The following is a 16,476-nucleotide window of genomic DNA, read 5'->3' as shown; positions in this document are numbered from 1 at the left end:
TTTTATTACATTTTTTTATGGTTTTAGTTTTATTTTACTATATTAACCCTTACGACCCCTAGGTCATAGGAAAACACATCACAATCAAGTCATTAATTGGTATATTTAGGAACAAGGCTGCAAAGTCTGTAAACCTCATAAAATGAACAAAAAACAAAACCACAGACAATTTATCAAACTTTTTTAATTTAAAATTATTTTACAATTTAATTTAAAAATAGTTAAATGTATTTTTAATTGCATGTAACCGAATGGAGAGTGAAGGTTAATGAGTGTGATCTCATATCCTGACCTGTCCAGGTTCAATCTTCTCACTGCACCACTTCCCGAGGTCTGTCATGCATCGCTTCTGTAGATATGGATCCAGTTTCACATCCAGAGCCCTCTGGTGGAGGATCCTCTGAACCTCTGTCTTACAGTCCCGAGATAACTGCAGATCGACTCAGACGCATTAGCACACACACACACACACACACACACACACACACACACACACACACACACACACACACGCACACAGTTCTGGATCCTACCACAAACAGCGATCTGTGTGCACGTGCTTGACTGGTGTCAGGAAATATGACACCATTACCAAAGAAGTTACACAAGAATGTCTATTTTTAGATTAGTCTGTAAAAAAACTCCCAAGACCCACATCGTTTGAGTTCATTTCCCGTCAGTCACCACTCATTTTAAGCCCACAGCATGATTTAATGTGATTTCCGGCTCGATTGGTTCCTGCTAATTTGCTGAGAACATGCATTTGTAGCTTGATCACATGTACTCTTAGATTGAGCATCACCAGACCTGTCAGGAACATAACGGAGTCATATTTCACAACAAAAACAACTAAGATATAGAACATACATTATATATATATATATATATATGCGCTTTGCTTGAACTCCCTTTTGAGACCATTAAGATTTTCTGCACTGTGACATTAATTTATGCTGTTTATATTAAAAAGTGCAAGACAAATTAGAACAAATACATACTAGTTAACTACTACTAAATACTAAAAAATATTTGATTTGACTTGTGAATTAATATATTATTTTATTTGTAAATGATGGTAATGATAATTGAGGGAGGTTGCTTATTTTGCATGAACATTTTTTAACCGTGCATAAAATGTTAATAGTAAAAAACTAAACCAAAAACCCAGGAGAATCTGTTTGCGGGCTAAATAATAGATTTTTCCTCTCGTTTCGGAGGTGAAATGCAGCTTTGTTGTGTTTTTGACAGGTTGGTGAGATCCCCCTCTTTGAGGAACCAGAGGGTACTTACATTCAAACTCACTTCAGAAGATTCGGATGAACCCTATAGTTGCATTCAGGAAGCCTCAGATAAGCTATAGTTTCTCAATGCCCTATTTTCTGATAACTCACAACACAGAGGTGAAAGTGTAGAGTGTAAGAGGAGTGTCAGTCGTACCCGTCGTCCCTGCATCTCGGTGCGGTAAGCGTGCCGGTACAGACAGGAGAAAACGGCTCCGGGAGGCATGAACTCGCTGGTCTCGTTCCAGCCGTGAGTGTGACAGATGCGGGCCGCGTCGTTCTGACACTTCTTGTACAGGACAGGGTCCAGTCTGCAACCAGAACCACAGGGAGATGTTTAACATCAGCTCACCTTTAGCCCCGACAGATACGTGTTTTCAGAGTTGTTTGTTGACAGGGTCTCCGTTAAACCGAACCAGAGAAACAAATCTCAGGTTTTGAAGATCATTATCTGACACGAAACAGACCTTGGTGTCACGGTACTTTTGACTAAGCAAAAAAAGTAAAAAACATAAAATAATGATAAAAAACAAAACAAAAATTGTATAACTAAAAAAAATCTGCTTAAACTGAACCCTTCGAAGTTTCATATGGTAATGAAATATGCTTTATTTTATTCTGTTGTGATAGCTGTTCAAATATCGGGGTTTTATTCTATCGCAGCACTTGAGATCCATCAGTGCTGGATATACGTCCTCCTAAAAGACCTGAATTTGTAACAATAACCAGCGAAACATTCATGGATCGTAGGGTTAAATTAACTGGCACTTTAAGATATTACCATTGTAATACTTAGCTGTGTCTCTGGTTTTGGGCTCGATCCTGTCACCACGTGATTTACAAAAAAGAAACATTCCTTAAAATCGTGACACAAAAGAAGAAGCACTACTACTGCATTCTTTCTGAAGCACCTGGAGTGTTTCATCCAAAAGATATAGAAATGGGATTGTCAAAATGAAGAGCTAAGGGCAGGAAAACCCTGGTGAGTTTGGTGACTCACTTCCAGTCTCTGGAGATGAAGTACTGCAGCTCCAGCAATCTGTGTTCACAGTCTTCCACCATCTTCTCAGTGTACAGATGCTCCATCAGACACGACAGGATCCTAATAAACCAGGTCAAATGTGAAGATCAATCAACAGCCTACTGGAGAGTTCATATGTCTTAATCCAGCGGCTCTCAATCTCAGTCTCTCTCTGTTAACACACCTGATTCAGATCATCAGAAGGGAGTTCACATTGACATGCTCCCTACATAGTGTTCACTGCTCCGTACTCCCTGAGCAGAAGAAATCTTTCTTCTGAAGAAATTCACTTTGAATAGAACATATACGTTGGCTTTGAACTGGACTCATGGCAGTATATCCAGTGATGTCCACTTCCCAGGGCACGTAGGTTTGAATAGAAATAGTGCTAAGAGAAACACACAATGTGCAGAACAGGGGCGCGAGGACTGCAATTGAGAACCGCTGACTTAAGCAACAGAAAAGGCTTCCTATGAAACACCAAAGCAAAACATCTCTAATATTAATTAGGCAACGGTTTATTCCTTTTGTTGTTTCCTGGCAGAAAGGCTTTCAGGCCCGAATCTCTCAACACCAGAGCACTCACATGGGGTCTCCGTTTCGGATGTGTTTGCAGGCGGTCTGGATGACGGACTCGCACGCCTCGTTCAGAGCGCGATCGATGCGATAGTCGGCCCCGGGGTCCGTTTCCTGTATCAGTGTCTGGAGCTGATGGGACACACAGTTATGAAGGCCATAATCAGAGTCATTCATCACAGCAGCTGCATTATTTAACATGAATTAATATCTCATGACTTTAGTAATGAATTGAATCAGTTCATTAATCACAGGAAGAACTGAAACAGTGAATGCATGCAACTTTCTTGATATTTTTCAGCCTCTTGGTGATATTTATTTTCTTCATATTTATGCATTTCTTTTTTAAATCAGAATTATCAATATTTTGACTAAATGGATTTCTATCTATCTATCTATCTATCTATCTATCTATCTATCTATATATCAAAATAAACAAACAAAAAACAATAAAATAGTAATAAAAACTAAAAACATGAAAACTATATAAAACTAAAACAAAACAACATCTGAATGAAAATTAAAAAAAGCACAAAAAATACTAATAAAAAAAAGCAAAAATCACAAAAGCAAAAAATATACACGCAACATACACAAAAACAAATAGATACAAATGGCTTTTTTTCCTAACAAAAAAGAAAAGAAAACATCAACAAACAAAAATACAAAAACAAAGGGAAAAAATAAAAAAAATACATAAAAACAATCTGTTTATTTATCGGTTTATTAAAAATATTATTATTATTCATTGTAATAGTAATAATAATAATAATAATAATAATAAGTGAGCTGTAACTGGACCAAGCCATTAGTATTCTTTGTTTGGACACAAAGGGAAAATAGAGTATCTGTTAATCAGCCAAATGTCCTCAGTATTCCCAAAAATACCTCTCTCCAAAATAATGCCAGATATCATTTTCTGGCCTGTACAACATATCGAGCCATTGCTCATCCTAAATGTATCTGCGATAATCAAGATGTCAAACCAGCATCTGAGTGCACTTCCACTCACAGCTTTCTGGCATTGTCCTTCCAAGACGCCCTTGTCCCGGGACACCCTCATGAGGCAGTGCAGGGTTCGCCCCTTGTGGTGCAGGCCGGAGCAGTGCGTGTCGATCTCTCCTCTACACTGCAGCACGATCTCGGGACTGAGCGAGTAATCTTCCATCAGCATGCGCCTGTAGTCCAGCATCTCTCCCTGACACTCGCCGCTCACGGTTTGACCTGCGACAGAACGAGAGCAAACGTGAGGACACCCCATCTACAGACGGGACAGAGCCTGCGCCCGTCCACATCCCTCACCTCGGTGCACGGCTGCCTCCAGACACAGCAGCAGGTACGAGAGCTTGGCCTCTCTGCCGCGAGGCATGGCCGTGTCCATGTTGCAGCGGTATTTACGCAGGTCTGGTTTGCAGGCTTTAGCCAGCGAGTAGCTGACCTTGTAGTCCTGAGCGATCAGCTTCTGACGAGTGGAGAGAGCGTCCCTGCACTGCCCAAAACACAGACACACAGGTTTAAATAGAAGAATCTATCATAATGAATGTGTTTAACGCAGACTTGAACCCGTATTTCCCACACGAGCAAACCATTTTAAAATTAAACACTGCAAATATAGTAGAGCTGTCATGATTCTGTTCACCTTCACTAGAAACCGTTCTCTGTAAAAGCTTGTGCGAAACGAAAACTAAATGTACCTTTTCTGACATGCTCTCCTCAAACTTGTGGTTGAACAGACATTTGTAGACCTTTCCTTCTCCTGCCGGAGTCTGAAAGAAACGAACAGAGCAGACCATCAGCACACAGCAGTGCACAGTGAGCGTGTATGAGAGGATTACGGCGGCGTACGTTTTCACAGAAGTGCTCGCGGTCTTCGCGACAGGCGAAGTAGAGATGACGGTCGAGGTGGAAGTCGTCGGAGGAGAGCTCTGCCACACGCATGATGGACTTCTTACACTCCTCTCTGATGGTGTACTGCCTCGGCTGCTCCTCGGCTTCAGACACCAGAGCTTTCTCCAGACACGCGATCACCTCGCCCTGAGAGTGGATGTCCTGGAGAGAACAGACGTGTGTGCTCAGGACAGACAACAGGGGTGCACGGTCTACAACTCTAGTTTAAATCTCAGACCAGCTGATTTGACCAAATCCGAACCGGTTAAAGTGAACAACTAGAATAGATTGGATCTTCATTCCATCAAATTTAATTCAGTAAACAGTGGGTTTTCATTGTGCTCATACTGCTGCTTTCAGTTACCCACAATGCACCAGGGCTCACCTTCTCTCCAGTGTTGATGCTTCCACAGTGCAGTTTGTTGATGTCGTCCTTGCACTGGTCCATGAAGCCGCAGATCAGCCGGTAATCGCTGAAGACGATGCTGGCTATCTTGGTGATGTACTGGTTACACTGGTACTCTGAGATGTTGGTGCGGTGATCTACCAAACAGGACACCAGGTAACCCTTCCCACGCTCCTCAGAGGCACACTCCTTAATCTGGAGACAGAGCAGGATTAGAGTGACTCTGTGGTACAGTCTGAGACAGGTCTGTCTTCCACGCACACTCACCCCACTGATGGTGGTCTTGCACACCTCGACGGCGACAGACTCGAACTTCGGATCAGTCGTCAGATTCAGCTTATAGTTCCACAGCAGCTAGAAACAAAACAGGACGCACGACTGAATCTTACAGTACTGAAGGAATTGTTATCCACCAAATTGAATTATTATTATTTTTTAATTCCTGAACAACAACAGCTCTAAAATAATTGTTTATTAGGGATATAACGATATCTTTATCACGATAGCAAACTATATGAAACTATAGCTCTTCTGGGCAAAAAGTGTAGTTTTTAAAATATAAAAGGTCTTTTAAGTTGTGTTTTGGGTCATTATGCTTTGGCACAGTATCTGCCAAACGAACCGTAACAAAGGTCAACATGGCTAAATCCCTCTGTTTCAAAGTGTAAAACATTGCACTATATTTGTAGTTTTCGTAAGCCTGTATCCACTGGACCTGTAGTTTTCCATCAAAATAAAAGATAAGAAAATTTTACTTTAAAATTTAACATTTATTTATTTTTTGTTTTTTCAATTCTTTATTGGTCTCGCTCTCTTTTTTTTATATTACAATAAATATTGTATTGTGGACTTCATATCGTGATATTGTTTGATCAGTACATCCCTAATGTTTCTATTTCTGATATTCAATATTTAAAATAAATAAAATGTAAAAATGAAAACAACCAATTTAGACATTAGCCTAACTGGAAAAAAAAAAGAAATCCAAAATTAAACTAAAGATTAAGATACTTTATTTGAAAGTGAGATTGTTTATATTTGTTGCATCAAAACAAAAATATAAAACAAAAATAAAAACAAACAAATCCAAACGACTAAACTAAAATCAAACAAAACAAAGAAAAGTTAACCTCACTTTTGGTTTGAAATATCAACAAATTAAACCCCAGGTAGTTTGTTTGGGTTTAACCATCAACCGTCATTCAGATAAACAACTTGAATCAAAAATAACAGAAATAGTGTGTCAGCACTTACATGATTGCAGTCTGCAGTGATCTCAGTCTCCTAAAGAGAGATTAAGAAGAGAACATAGAAATTATAAGTGTTCACACAGACAGAAGTGAAAGGCATGTGCAAAACGACATGCTTTTCAAGACTAGCCCTGTATAAATCACACTGGTTTTGGGTTCACCCCGATATTTTAGGGGCATTTAAAACATTTTATTGTGCTTAAAAACAAGTAGAATAAGTGCAACAATATAACTGAACGCAGTGCCTCAAAGAGCATTTTTAAAGTGTTTAACTGCTCAAAACAGAGAGCAAAACAGAAATCAGCTTCCTGTTGCACATCCTGCTAATATTTAACAAGAGGTTTATATGAGGACTCTCTGATAATTAACATTCAGACAAAAATTCAACATTTGGGTATGAAAATTAATTATTAAAACAACCCAATTAATAATTTTAACTTCAGTTTAGGCAGATTAAACAGAATGAGGTGAAAGAACTAAACTTTTCTTGCTTTTTAGTTTTTTTAATTTCAAGAAATCTGGTGGATTTACATGATTTAAGGCTGGAAGGATTTGTTCACATTCTCTCCTGGAGAATCAAATGTGTGCTGAAGTAAATACTGCAAGTCTTAAATGACAAAGCACACTGTTTAAAGCTAACGTACCAAAACACACTGGTAATTTTCATGCCGATTTAACACAGCTTTCATATTAACTTTATGATACTCTCTTCCTTGTGCAATTCTCCGGAAGGAACCCGAAAGGTTAAAACATATTGTTATTGCAAAACACTTGTTCTTCTTGTCATGCCAAACATTGCAGTGTGTCGGATGATCCAGCATTGAAGTTTGACAAATGTGCGACATTCATTGCAAAATGAAATGTATTTGACAAATGAGTACACAGTAACATGAAGAATTAGAGAGAAGGTCAGCAACTGTAGAAACTGAGAGAGTATGTCTTCAACATCGCCTTTAGCAGCTTTATTCTAAAATAGAGGCCTTTTAATTACCTTTTATTCCTCCGCTAATAAATTAGCTTACTTTTTTGATGTGAAAACTTGAGCAGTCAAGGGCAATCAACATAACAGTAGGGTATGCCTAACCGTGCGGACTTGACACTGATCTTTATACGAACAGCTGAGAACAAGCCCAGACAGAAAGCACCCTTGACATAGCACAGGACAGCTGTTAACAGCCCGCTATAAATATCAAGCGTGTAAATCTTGATTCCCATGGAGCTAAAGGCCTTGATAAGTGTCACAATGTTACTAAAAACAGCCTCCAAATCCAATCAAAGACACAGCAACCTGTTTTGACCTCGGCCTGTGCTGATAGCGTCTTCTTAGCCTTTGATAGATCTACTGGGGTTTATTAACTCTAAAAGGATTTAAAGCTACAGCTTCTCCGTGCAGTTATGCTGCATCGGTCTATACTTATATATATATATATATATATATATATGCAAGTGAAAAGGATAAAATTATAACACTTATAACCCTGTATGATTGTGAAGGAATATTAGAATACTGCTTAGAGATCAGTAAAATCACTACTTATTTGGACTGTTGTCATCTCAACATCATATAAATGGACTGTCGACATGATCTTTTCTCTAGCTGTGTCAGGATTTTATTTTAAAAAACAGCATTTTTAAAAAGCCACCAGGGCTTTTTGCCTCCAGCAGATAATAAAATATAGAGGTAAACAAACTGTCTCCATTCAATCTTTATTTATGAAAAACAATGAGGAACATTGAACAGCTAAATAATTAACCTTACAGCAAGGACTCGCACTGACAGTGACTCTCTATGGGAAGAGAAAGTCTAAAGTTCATTCATATTCTGATAAAAACACGGAAAACTCTGAAGGATATATTCACATGATCATTAAACTATAAAATGTTACAAACTGAAAAACAACCTGAAGTAGATCAAGTGATGACCCCATAAAGCCTACCAAAGTAACCTATAACAGCTGAGAAACAAGCTGTAACTGTGATGAACAGCCAGAGAATTAACCTGTAATATGATGAACAGCCAGAGAAATAACATGTAATGGTGATGAAAGGTTAGAGAATTAATCTGCATTATGATGAACAACTAAGAAAAAACATTTAAGGTAGTGAACAGAGAAATAAACTGTAACGTGATAAACAGCTGAGAATCTAATGCACTGAACAGCCAGAGAAATAACCTGTAATGTGATGAAGAGCCAGAGAAATAACCTGTAATGTGATGAAGAGCCAGAGAAATAACCTGTAACAGTGATGAAGAGCCAGAGAAAAAACCTGTAACAGTGATGTGATGAAGAGCCAGATAAATAACCTGTAACAGTGATGAAGAGCCAGAGAAATAACCTGTAACAGTGATGAAGAGCCAGAGAAATAACCTGTAACAGTGATGAAGAGCCAGAGAAATAACCTGTAACAGTGATGAAGAGCCAGAGAAATAACCTGTAACAGTGATGAAGAGCCAGAGATATAACCTGTAACAGTGATGAAGTGCCAGAGAAATAACCTGTAACAGTGATGAAGAGCCAGAGAAAAAACCTGTAACAGTGATGAAGAGCCAGAGAAAAAACCTGTAACAGTGATGAAGAGCCAGAGAAAAAACCTGTAACAGTGATGAAGAGCCAGAGAAATAACCTGTAACAGTGATGAAGACCTAGAGAAATAACCTGTAACAGTGATGAAGAGCCAGAGAAATAACCTGTAACAGTGATGAAGAGCCAGAGAAATAACCTGTAACAGTGATGAAGAGCCAGAGAAATAACCTGTAACAGTGATGAAGAGCCAGAGAAATAACCTGTAACAGTGATGAAGAGCCAGAGAAATAACCTGTAACAGTGATGAAGAGCCAGAGAAATAACCTGTAACAGTGATGAAGAGCCAGAGAAATAACCTGTAACGTGATGAAGAGCCAGATAAATAACCTGTAACGTGATGAAGAGCCAGAGAAATAACCTGTAACAGCGATGAAGAGCCAGAGAAATAACCTGTAACAGCGATGAAGAGCCAGAGAAATAACCTGTAACAGCGATGAAGTGCCAGAGAAATAACCTGTAACAGCGATGAAGTGCCAGAGAAATAACCTGTAACAGCGATGAAGAGCCAGAGAAATAACCTGTAACAGCGATGAAGAGCCAGAGAAATAACCTGTAACAGTGATGAAGAGCCAGAGAAATAACCTGTAACAGTGATGAAGAGCCAGAGAAATAACCTGTAACAGTGATGAAGAGCCAGAGAAATAACCTGTAACAGTGATGAAGAGCCAGAGAAATAACCTGTAACAGTGATGAAGAGCCAGAGAAATAACCTGTAACAGTGATGAAGAGCCAGATAAATAACCTGTAACGTGATGAAGAGCCAGATAAATAACCTGTAACGTGATGAAGAGCCAGAGAAATAACCTGTAACAGTAATGAAGAGCCAGAGAAATAACCTGTAATGTGATGAACAGCTGATAAATATCTAATGCGATGAACAGGCAGATGAAACAACCTTTATCTGTGATGAACTGACAGAGAAGTAATTTGTAATAGTGATAACCAGGCTGGGATGAACATTTAGTAAAATAACCTGCACTGTGATAAAAAGCTGAGAAATAGCTAACAGATTGCCTATCCATTGAATTTCCCCTGCAGTGTGATGAAGAGCCAGTAAAAATGACCCACTATTAAGTAAGTGTAAAGTAAAGTGACGTGGCATACAGCCAAGTATGGTGGCACATACTCAGAATTCACCCTCTGCATTTAACCCATCCAAAGTGCACACACACACACACACACTATGAACACACACTCGGAGCAGTGGGCAGCCATTTATGCTGCGGCGCCCAGGGAGCAGTTGGGGGTTCAGTGCCTTGCTCAAGGGCATGTCAGTTGTGGTATTGCCGACCCGAGATTCGAACCCACAACCCTAGGGTTAGGAGTCAAACTCTCTGTGACGAGTGGGGCGGGGCCGAGGGACATGGGGGAGTGATTGGAGATGAACTACACCTGTTCGACCCACCGGTCTCGAGGCCCATGGAGGAGATGGAAGGATATAAAACTGGAGCGACGACAGTGAAGGACGAGAGAGGACCAGGCCTGGGCTTTTAGTTGTGTTTTGGTTTTTATTTTATGCGCACCAGTCGTCCGTGAGGGGCTGGTGCGCTGTTTTGTGTTTATTTTGTTATTAAAATGTTTTTGATTGTCCGCCGGTTCCCGCCTCCTTCTTCCCGATGATTATTAGAGTTTATATCATTACAGTGGTGCCGAAGCCCGGGAGAAGGAGGGACGCGCTGCTGAAGATCCCTCGCCGCTGTGGTGAATCCGCGGTGCCATCGAGGTGGCGAGGAGTGTGCCGCCATGGACGCTCGAGGCGGTGGGCTGGAGCGAGTTGCCGGGGATGGGCGAGCTCGCTACCGGCCGCCCACGATGTGGAGAGACGGCTGCCGTCCGTGAGGGAGCGGAGGAGTCGGCGCCGTTCGCCAGGTGGCCGGAGCCTGCTGCCTCCGCCGGAACGGGGAGGAGCAGGGAACGGGGGACTCCTGCCGGCTGCCCAAAACCGGAGGAGCCGTCGCCGTCCACCGGGCGGCGGAGGAGTGTCGTGCCGTCCGCCGAGGGCCGTCCAGTGCCACCGCCAGGCACCGCGGAGGAGATCACCCAGCTGGTGGAGGGCCGAGCAGCGGTGCGTCTGGGAACCGGAATTTTTTTTTTTCCCTCTCTCCCCTCTCTCGCCTCGTCTGTCCTACCCCCAGGTTCCCGAAGGTCCCCGTGAGCGGCCCCCCCACCGGAGGGAGGGGGGGGGGGGGTGGTAGTAGAGCGCAGTCTCGGGAGTACCCCCCGGCCTGCGAGGGGCGATGGGGGTATGTGACGAGTGGGGCGGGGCCGAGGGACATGGGAGCGAGGCCGGGGGAGTGATTGGAGATGAACTACACCTGTTCGACCCACCGGTCTCGAGGCCCATGGAGGAGATGGAAGGATATAAAACTGGAGCGACGACAGTGAAGGACGAGAGAGGACCAGGCCTGGGCTTTTAGTTGTGTTTTGGGTTTTATTTTATGCGCACCAGTCGTCCGTGAGGGGCTGGTGCGCTGTTTTGTGTTTATTTTGTTATTAAAATGTTTTTGATTGTCCGCCGGTTCCCGCCTCCTTCTTCCCGATGATTATTAGAGTTTATATCATTACACTCTCTAACCACTAGGACACGACTTCCCCACAGGCCTGGACAATCCGATACAACAGATCACAGAACCAATGCCAAACCCATAATCAGCACAAGTAAAGGGAAACTAGTTCTGCTAGTAACGAACCATTCAACAAATGTTCAACAAATGTAAAAGCACTGTTTGTGTAATCAGTAACTTAGAGCTAATTCCCTGACTCACATGACACATCTATCAGACCTGACACTGGCAATAAATGGGACACTTCAGAAGTATTATTACACAAGGACCTCAATAATCATATTGCTTCCGCATTTGTAATCATGCAACGATTCATACGTTGGTGCCGTTTCACCAAACAATGGCTAACCCTTGCCAAACAAATAGCAGTACTCACATATCATGATCCCTCTACAAGTGAACACTGCTCAACCAGTCAGTCAGTTTGAACAAAGGCAGAAATTCAGTATACAAGCCATCCTTGTTCATACCAAGAATGATAACTATAATGAAACCAACTATAAAGGTTTAATAATCGTTCTAATTATACCCCTAATTATATATTTTTCGTGTGTTCCGATAGACGATAGTATCGTGTATCGACGATAGTCAGAAATATCGACATAAGCAGATTTTTGTTGTTTTGTGTTATTATTTACATGCACACCGCTAGTTTCGGCCGTTACAAAGTCTCCATCCACAAACAGACGTACATAGCCTGCAGATAGAAGGCATTTCATTGCACTTTAACAAGTAATCTGAAAGGCACATATATGTGCACTATATTAACAGTTATGTAAGAACGCATCTCATTCTTGTTTCCGTGACGGTGCGTCAGACTCATCATGAGGCGCGCGGTCCGGAGCGCTGTATGACTGATGCATCAGTTCAGTTCAACTTTACTCCAAATATATGAACTTACCTGTTTTAAATACTTTATATTTAACGTGTTAGTTTATGTCCAATATTAATGTTCAACTGTTGGACTTCATGAAATCTACTATTGATTTTCACCATTGACTGATTTTGCAGAACATTTAGACTGATAACTTTCGTAGCAGATTTGTTACAGGACGCGCGATATGACAGTTTCGTCCGACTATATGAACTAACTGTTTTAAATACAGTATTTTTATATTTAACGTTAGTTTATCAGTATGTTTGAAAGTATATTTTTTAGATTATTGGTGATTCCATAGGCTCTCTCTCGTGCACCTGCGTGGTAATAGTTCTGCTATGATAAGAACAAAGAGTCTCTCTTTTGCTCCACCCATGCACGATAATATCGTGTATAGTCGATCTCACGGGCTGACGATACGACGATTTGAAAAATGACCATATCGCCCAACACTAACCCCAACCCCAACAACACTGAGTATAATGATATACCTGGGGCCCGTTTCACCAAGGAGCTTCAACAAACTCTGAGTTTAAACTTGAACTCTGAGTTGACTTACCCTGAGATGGGAAACTCTGAGTTTTCAGTTACAGAACAGCTGAAGTCAGTTGGTTTAATCAACTCTAAATTGTATACACCACAACTATAAAAAGCCATTATCAATGAAGTGCCGATATAACGATTCACCATGGCAACTGCTCCCGCCAAAAAGCCATCTGCATACTTCAGACTCAATACAAATGTAATTCTTATCAGTGTTATAATATCACAGGTGAAAACTGGCAGAACGTTAGATTAATGAACTAATAGCTAATCATTTTATGGTATCTCATGTGCAAAAAAATAAAAAAATAAAATAATAATATTAATAATAATATTTTAAGTGCATTTTTCTTATTTTACAAATGATCTGCCAATAGAGAAAGAAAAATATGGCAGTGGCTATTTGCACTAAGTGGAATTAACATACTTTCTTAGCGATAGATCCTATTTACAGTAAGTGCAAGTAGCTCTAGATGCTATTTACAGAAAAAATGTACAGTGAAAATCGTGATATTCTATTTACCATGTAAAAGTAGCAGTTCTTTGCAACAGGCTAATTGTAAATAATAATTAGATGCTAGTTATACTTTATACTGGCAGATACATTTGCACCTCAGTATTGTTATACATTAACAGGATGCAATAATAACAGATTGTAAATGATTATATTTATTACAATTATAAATGGTTGTATCATTATTAAACACTCGTTAGGCACTTTACTTACACTTTTAGAACATTTTGTTCATTTGTATTGAAAATAAATTCAATGTGACGTGATGGGAAAAGTGAGAAGAACATGCTCTGCAAAAGCCGGACTCTAACCCAATCAATCGCGTTACAAACTAGTTTCCGTGCCCAAAACATTACTGCCTACACCACTGAAGCCGTTATTCACATGTGTCGTATTTAACCTTGTGTGTCAATGGAGGGCGGAGCTACAGTAGATTTGCTCTTAGTAATAGACACTCAGAATAATCTTGTTTTCCATTTGCATTAAGATTATTTTTATTACCACACTGGCATATAATTTTACTTAAGTGAAATGCACTTAATTTAGATCCGCCCACGAAACAAGACTAAGTATCTTATATCACTTTATTATATAGAAAATCCATTTTTTTTTTATTAATTATTCTTATATTTGTACGTGGGGGGGGGGGGCCACTAAGTCAGAAGAACATTTATCCATCGTGCATTAATGAAGTGTGTAAAAAGGGGGAGGAGACCAAAATAAACTCTGGGTTTATCGAAGAAAGGTTCATGGTAGCTGACTCGGAGTATAAGTTACCTCTCTTTCAGAAACGGGCTTGACTTACCCTGCTTTCTCAGGTTTGACAAACCTCCCATTCCGAAACAGAAAACCTAGAGTTTCCCTCATTTCAGGGTTAACATACTCAGAGTTTTCACTTAACCTCCTTTCTGAAACGGGCCCCTGGAATCACTTTCAATGCTTTTTTGTTTGTATTTTTATAGTTATTTTTTGAGGTGAATGTGACTAAAACCTAACAGAAAATAATAAATACTGTGAAGAATATAAAAAAGCACATTTTACAGATATACCCATTCATGAAAATTTTAATTCTGCTCAAGAATGATATGAAAATTAGCTTTGTCTGAAGTGCATGATGCAACATATCAACCAATGAATCGCTAGTTGATGACTGAACGTTCATTTATTCAAAAGCCTGTTTGCATGTTTGTGCACGGGCTTTTCTCTGCTGAACACAAAAGAAGATTTTTTGAAGGATGTCGGCAATCAGACAGTTGATGGTAGCCAATGACTTCCATAGTAAGGTAAAAATAATGTACACCAATGGCTACCGTCAACTGATTGGTTTTGCCAAAATCCTTCAAAATATCTTATTTTGTGTTCAAAAGAGGAAAGAAACTGTAGGAAACTACATGGCTCCAGACTAAATATTTTTACTAGGAGCACAAGCAGAACATTTTCCCCATTTTAACTATTACTGACAAGTGCTTTGCTAATAAATTGACTTAACTCAGCGATTACAATGTGCCGTATTCTTTTCATTTCAGAGAGATATGACATTTTTATAAAATTATTACACTATTACTATAGTTAACATTACTGGTTTTCTGCGTCAGCGCTGTTTGATCGGTCTATTAGATTTCGGAGATTTCTGTGCATAATTTGAATACTTAAGTAGTCACTAGATTTCGCAGTAATCGTTATTCGTTCTGCGGCGGATTCAAACGCTTCTCACTGGATCTCGCAGCGCTGTGCAGTAACAGTGTCACGAAATCTACTTTGGTTCCTGAGTAGCTGTTCTGAGCTCAGAGTAGTTTGTTTGCGTCAGGGTCCGAGCTGATAAACAGAGTAGCGCGCATGTTACGCTTTTGTTTTGTTTGCCGTTTGATGTTTCCTATATGCGACAGAAATGGCAATGTGAGATGAACGTTAGGGGTTAAGTTATTAAGTTGATTAAATATTACGAGGTCAAATTAAAATAAATATATATAACGTTATTTGGAAAGTGCAAACATTTACGATACATAGACTTTCATTTCCAAAACAGAAAATCATGTATATTTTTGCATAATTTAACAGAAGCCACTGTGCTCATCTTTTTTGCTAGCATTAGGTAATTTCCGGCCCCTAGTATAGGTGACGGCATTTTTCATAACATCACGTCATCGCGCGAACAGTGCAGGTGACGTCACAGAGGGGCTGACTCAGACACCATATTTGGGCGTACTCTGGTAAACTATAACTAGGCAGCAAAAAATGGATTGACACACAGCCTTTAACAGGAAGCACTGTTATTAATCGTGATAAACGGTTCTTGCACCCCTCTGTGTTTGACATTCAGAGGCCTTTCTTGTCAATCCGCGTCTGGTTTTTAATTATATTAACAAATACCTTCTCGCGTCACCCATGATTGTACCTTATGGATCTATATGATCTGTAACTTATGAATGTCGCACTGTTAGTATAACACACTAACGTAAGTTACCGTTATGTACACTCGATTAGTCAGTTCTTTGATTGCCACGCGCTCGCAGACTATGTGTTGAATACAGACTGGGCCGTGTTTCTTACGTCTTGTCGGTCCTGCAGGCACTCGAGCACGGCCAGGTTGTTGTTCCAGGATTGTTTGGGGCAAAACCGGCTCACGTCCTCCCGACAGGCCGCCTCCTCCGCGAGCTTCCAGCCGCCGCTGCGCAGCGCCGCAGCCTTGCCCTCTCCCGCCGCGTTTCTGCCTCTCTCACGGTTATCCGCGGCGTTTCCAGCGTCCAGTTTGCCTCCGAGAGCGGAAGACATCCAGCCGGAGATGAATATCAACAGCAGCAACTGCTGCATACGTCTACACGCCGCCATCTTCGCGGAGAGAACTTACGAATCCCACTACGGCCAGGAGCACGCTCATGAATATTAACTAAAATGCGATGACATCGCGTCTCTTCTTGAAAGTCCGAGCTGGTTGGTCCTTAATATTCATGAGAACCGTTAAATCCCCAACCG

General features: G+C 40.6%; 1 protein-coding gene across 1 annotated transcript in view; it reads right to left on the bottom strand.

The window, feature by feature from the left end:
* Positions 1–16,337, bottom strand: part of LOC132124539 (Golgi apparatus protein 1-like) — a 28,229-nt gene extending 11,892 nt beyond the window's left edge. Inside the window, exons 1-12 of the mRNA XM_059535596.1 lie at positions 16,054–16,337; positions 6,425–6,454; positions 5,438–5,524; positions 5,150–5,365; positions 4,723–4,926; positions 4,572–4,643; positions 4,180–4,366; positions 3,890–4,101; positions 2,888–3,009; positions 2,281–2,382; positions 1,438–1,591; positions 293–430 (exon numbers count right to left, since the gene is read on the bottom strand). Of these exons, the coding sequence (XP_059391579.1) occupies positions 293–430; positions 1,438–1,591; positions 2,281–2,382; positions 2,888–3,009; positions 3,890–4,101; positions 4,180–4,366; positions 4,572–4,643; positions 4,723–4,926; positions 5,150–5,365; positions 5,438–5,524; positions 6,425–6,454; positions 16,054–16,332 (1,803 nt within the window). The 5' untranslated portion in view covers positions 16,333–16,337. The remainder of the gene's footprint in view (positions 1–292; positions 431–1,437; positions 1,592–2,280; positions 2,383–2,887; positions 3,010–3,889; positions 4,102–4,179; positions 4,367–4,571; positions 4,644–4,722; positions 4,927–5,149; positions 5,366–5,437; positions 5,525–6,424; positions 6,455–16,053) is intronic.
* Between the last annotated feature and the right edge of the window lie 139 nt (positions 16,338–16,476).

The sequence above is a fragment of the Carassius carassius genome, chromosome 43 (assembly GCF_963082965.1).
Source record: "Carassius carassius chromosome 43, fCarCar2.1, whole genome shotgun sequence".
Taxonomy (NCBI): Eukaryota; Metazoa; Chordata; class Actinopteri; order Cypriniformes; family Cyprinidae; genus Carassius; species Carassius carassius.
The sequence above is the reverse complement of the archived record's forward strand: the minus strand, read 5'-3'. Positions and strand labels throughout refer to the sequence as shown.